Source organism: Austrofundulus limnaeus, unplaced genomic scaffold (assembly GCF_001266775.1).
Source record: "Austrofundulus limnaeus strain Quisiro unplaced genomic scaffold, Austrofundulus_limnaeus-1.0 Scaffold343, whole genome shotgun sequence".
NCBI lineage: Eukaryota > Metazoa > Chordata > Actinopteri > Cyprinodontiformes > Rivulidae > Austrofundulus > Austrofundulus limnaeus.
Genome location: NW_013952745.1, coordinates 68,048 through 71,094, shown reverse-complemented (window position 1 = coordinate 71,094; position 3,047 = coordinate 68,048). Strand labels below are relative to the sequence as shown.

Below are 3,047 nucleotides of genomic sequence, written 5' to 3'. Positions count from 1 at the left end.
TCTGTGGATCTGTAGTTCTGTGGTTCTGTGGATCTGTGGTTCTGTGGTTCTGTGGATTTGTGGTTCTGTGGATCTGTGGTTCTGTGGATCTGTGGATCTGTGGATCTGTGGTTCTGTGGATCTGTGGTTCTGTGGTTCTGTGGATTTGTGGTTCTGTGGATCTGTGGTTCTGTGGATCTGTGGATCTGTGGTTCTGTAGTTCTGTGGTTCTGTGGATCTGTGGTTCTGTAGTTCTGTGGTTCTGTGGATCTGTGGTTCTGTGGTTCTGTGGATTTGTGGTTCTGTGGATCTGTGGTTCTGTGGATCTGTGGATCTGTGGATCTGTGGTTCTGTAGTTCTGTGGTTCTGTGGATCTGTGGTTCTGTGGATTTGTGGTTCTGTGGATCTGTGGTTCTGTGGATCTGTGGTTCTGTGGATCTGTGGTTCTGTGGATCTGTGGATCTGTGGATCTGTGGTTCTGTAGTTCTGTGGTTCTGTGGATCTGTGGTTCTGTAGGTCTGTCCAGGTTAATCAGATCCAGTAAAACATGAAACTCACCCTGTTTGTAGATCGGAGGCTTCTTATAGATGTTGGAGCCGTTTTCTAACAAATTAATAAAAATAAAAAGTTAAAACACAAATAAAATAAATTTAAAATCTGTTCAAATCATTTTGTGTTGATTTTAAATAAAGATCCAGTTCTTACCGGGCCTGTGAAAGTGCTGCACCGTACTCTTGGTACCTAGGGCGTGTGTGTTGGGTGTGTTGGGGGTGTTGGGGGTGGTGGGGGTGTTCAGAGCAGGAGGTGTGTGGGAGCTGTGGGTTCTGCTGCTCTGGATGGTGGAACAAGGTGAGGAACCTCCAGGTGACCGGTTCTCCGGCCACTCCCTGCACTCCTTGGACAAGTTCTGTGAAGGTAAGGTGAGAGGGCGAAGGTGTGTTTAATGACAGCTGGGAAATCCTCAACATAGCTGGACCCTCAGGATGAACTGTGTCAACCAGGGGGTCCAGTACTGGTTCTGGTTCAGGTGTTTCTCTGATAACACTGATAATGAAGCAAACCCTCGGCTACAAACAGCCGAAGCTCAAAATGCTTTGGTTTTATTTTTATTTAAACAATCAGTTCCCTGACCCCTGACCTTTGACCTGATGTGTTCCTGTCTGATTTACTGACAGAGGCTGTGTTTAAAACGACAGGACGGGTCCTCCGAAGGTCGAATTCATCGTCCACATACGTCACAGCGCAGCGACGAAGGACGTCCAAAACCGAAGACTCCTCCGATGCGGCCGACAAATACRWCCTYCYTTTGGCCCGAATCGAAGGACAGGTCCGATGGATCCTTCCCGGCCCACCATATCCCATAATGCATTGCAGCCCGACCTGAGATTTTTTTTATGCTAGTAATGGCGGACGAAGCGAGAGAAAAGAATACGTTCTAAATAAAAATATGGCGATATAAAAATTAAAACATTTTAGCGGTTGTAATTCTAATACTTTTATCATTTGTATGGACATGTTTTTAAGTATTATTTTTATCATAAAAACGCGAAATAAACATGAACCTACAGCGGGTCAATTAGTTCTTCAAATATTACCTTTAAGTTAATTTTATTGTTTTGTGGTATTAATAATGCTAATGTATTGATATTTTTCTAATTTTGATCTAATTTTGCTTCTGTTTAGCGTCGTCATGGTTGATGGGCGACTGGACGTATGCCGGGGTGGAGGGGAGGCTAGACCGTCCAAATCCACAGCCTGCTTTTTTCTGCTTTTCCTGGTCTACCAAGGACCCGGCCCACCCTAACCAGTAGTTAGTTATGGACACAGCCAGGATAAATCTGAACATGAAACATCAGAATGTAAACAGGAAGTGTGGAAACTTTATTTACCTCTGGGGAGGGAGGAGGAGAGATGGAGCGAGGAGACAGAGACCTCTGCAGGAGGAGAAAACAAACAAACAAACAAACAAACATACAGATCAAACTCTTTCAGCAAATGAAGTCAATCATCTGTAAATTAAAGATCCGTAAATAAAACCTGAGACCAGATGTGTTTGTTTATAGAAAAGGCTGAAGCACCCACTTCAGATGTTATCATCCATGAAATGGACGTTATTAGGCGTTATCAGTCCCATAGAATGGCTTCTGATCGTCAGATGGTTAGTATGAGGCATAAAACCACTATCTGGTTAATATGAGGCATAAAAAACTGGTTAATATGAGGCTTAAAGCCACTAAGGTTAACGTTAGAGCAAATGACATGGTTAGCACTAAAGACACCGCCCTCCAACAGCTGAACATTGTGGCCTTTCATTAGGGCAATGGGTAGAGCGTCGGAGCGGGAGACCAGGGTTCGAAACCGGCACTGACACAATAAATGTATTACAATATCTTTTGGTTATTTACACATTCATTGTCATTGATATATTAACCCAATAGGGGGCACTGTCGAGACAGTCTGGAGCAGTAGGGACCCTCTGAAGCCATTGTATGGGACTGATAACGCCCAATAACGTCCATTTCATGGACTGATAACATCAGGATCCCTTGGCTGAAGTGTGTTTGTAAGATAAAGTAAAATAACCCATGAAGATGAGATTTTACGACTAAAAGACAGAGAATGAGTTTTAACTTGATCAGGGTGTCGGAGCAGGATGTTTGGATTATCTGGACCCTGATCAGGGTGTTGGACCATGACTTGGGGCTCACCTCCAGAGGACTGTAGCTGTAGTGCGGCTGGTAGATCATCAGGTCGGGTCTCTCGATGTCCAGGATGGCTTTGTCTCTGGGCAGCGCTGCCAGGTCCTTGTAGCCGATGACGCCGTCCTCCACCCGGGCCTGCAGAGGGGTGGGGTTAGGGGGGAGAGGAGGCGGGGTTAAGATTACAGATTACAGATTAATCTGAAGATGACGGATCTGGAGTCTGAGTCTCACCACGATGGCAGCAGCAGGGGATCCTGGGACACTGGTCCCCCGCAGAGACAGGACGCTTCCTGGAGATGTCTGGGCCAGTTGCTGCTGACACACACACACACACACACACACACACACACACACACACACACACAC

The 3,047-nt window shown here is 45.7% G+C and overlaps 1 protein-coding gene across 1 annotated transcript in view; it reads right to left on the bottom strand.

Annotated features, from left to right (window-relative positions):
- Window positions 1-427: 427 nt before the first annotated feature.
- Window positions 428-3,047, bottom strand: part of LOC106527778 (dematin) — a gene marked incomplete at its 3' end in the record, with an annotated part of 3,709 nt that continues 1,089 nt past the window's right edge. Inside the window, exons 3-7 of the mRNA XM_014022766.1 lie at window positions 2,913-2,993; window positions 2,688-2,816; window positions 1,869-1,913; window positions 685-886; window positions 428-582 (exon numbers count right to left, since the gene is read on the bottom strand). Of these exons, the coding sequence (XP_013878220.1) occupies window positions 428-582; window positions 685-886; window positions 1,869-1,913; window positions 2,688-2,816; window positions 2,913-2,993 (612 nt within the window). The remainder of the gene's footprint in view (window positions 583-684; window positions 887-1,868; window positions 1,914-2,687; window positions 2,817-2,912; window positions 2,994-3,047) is intronic.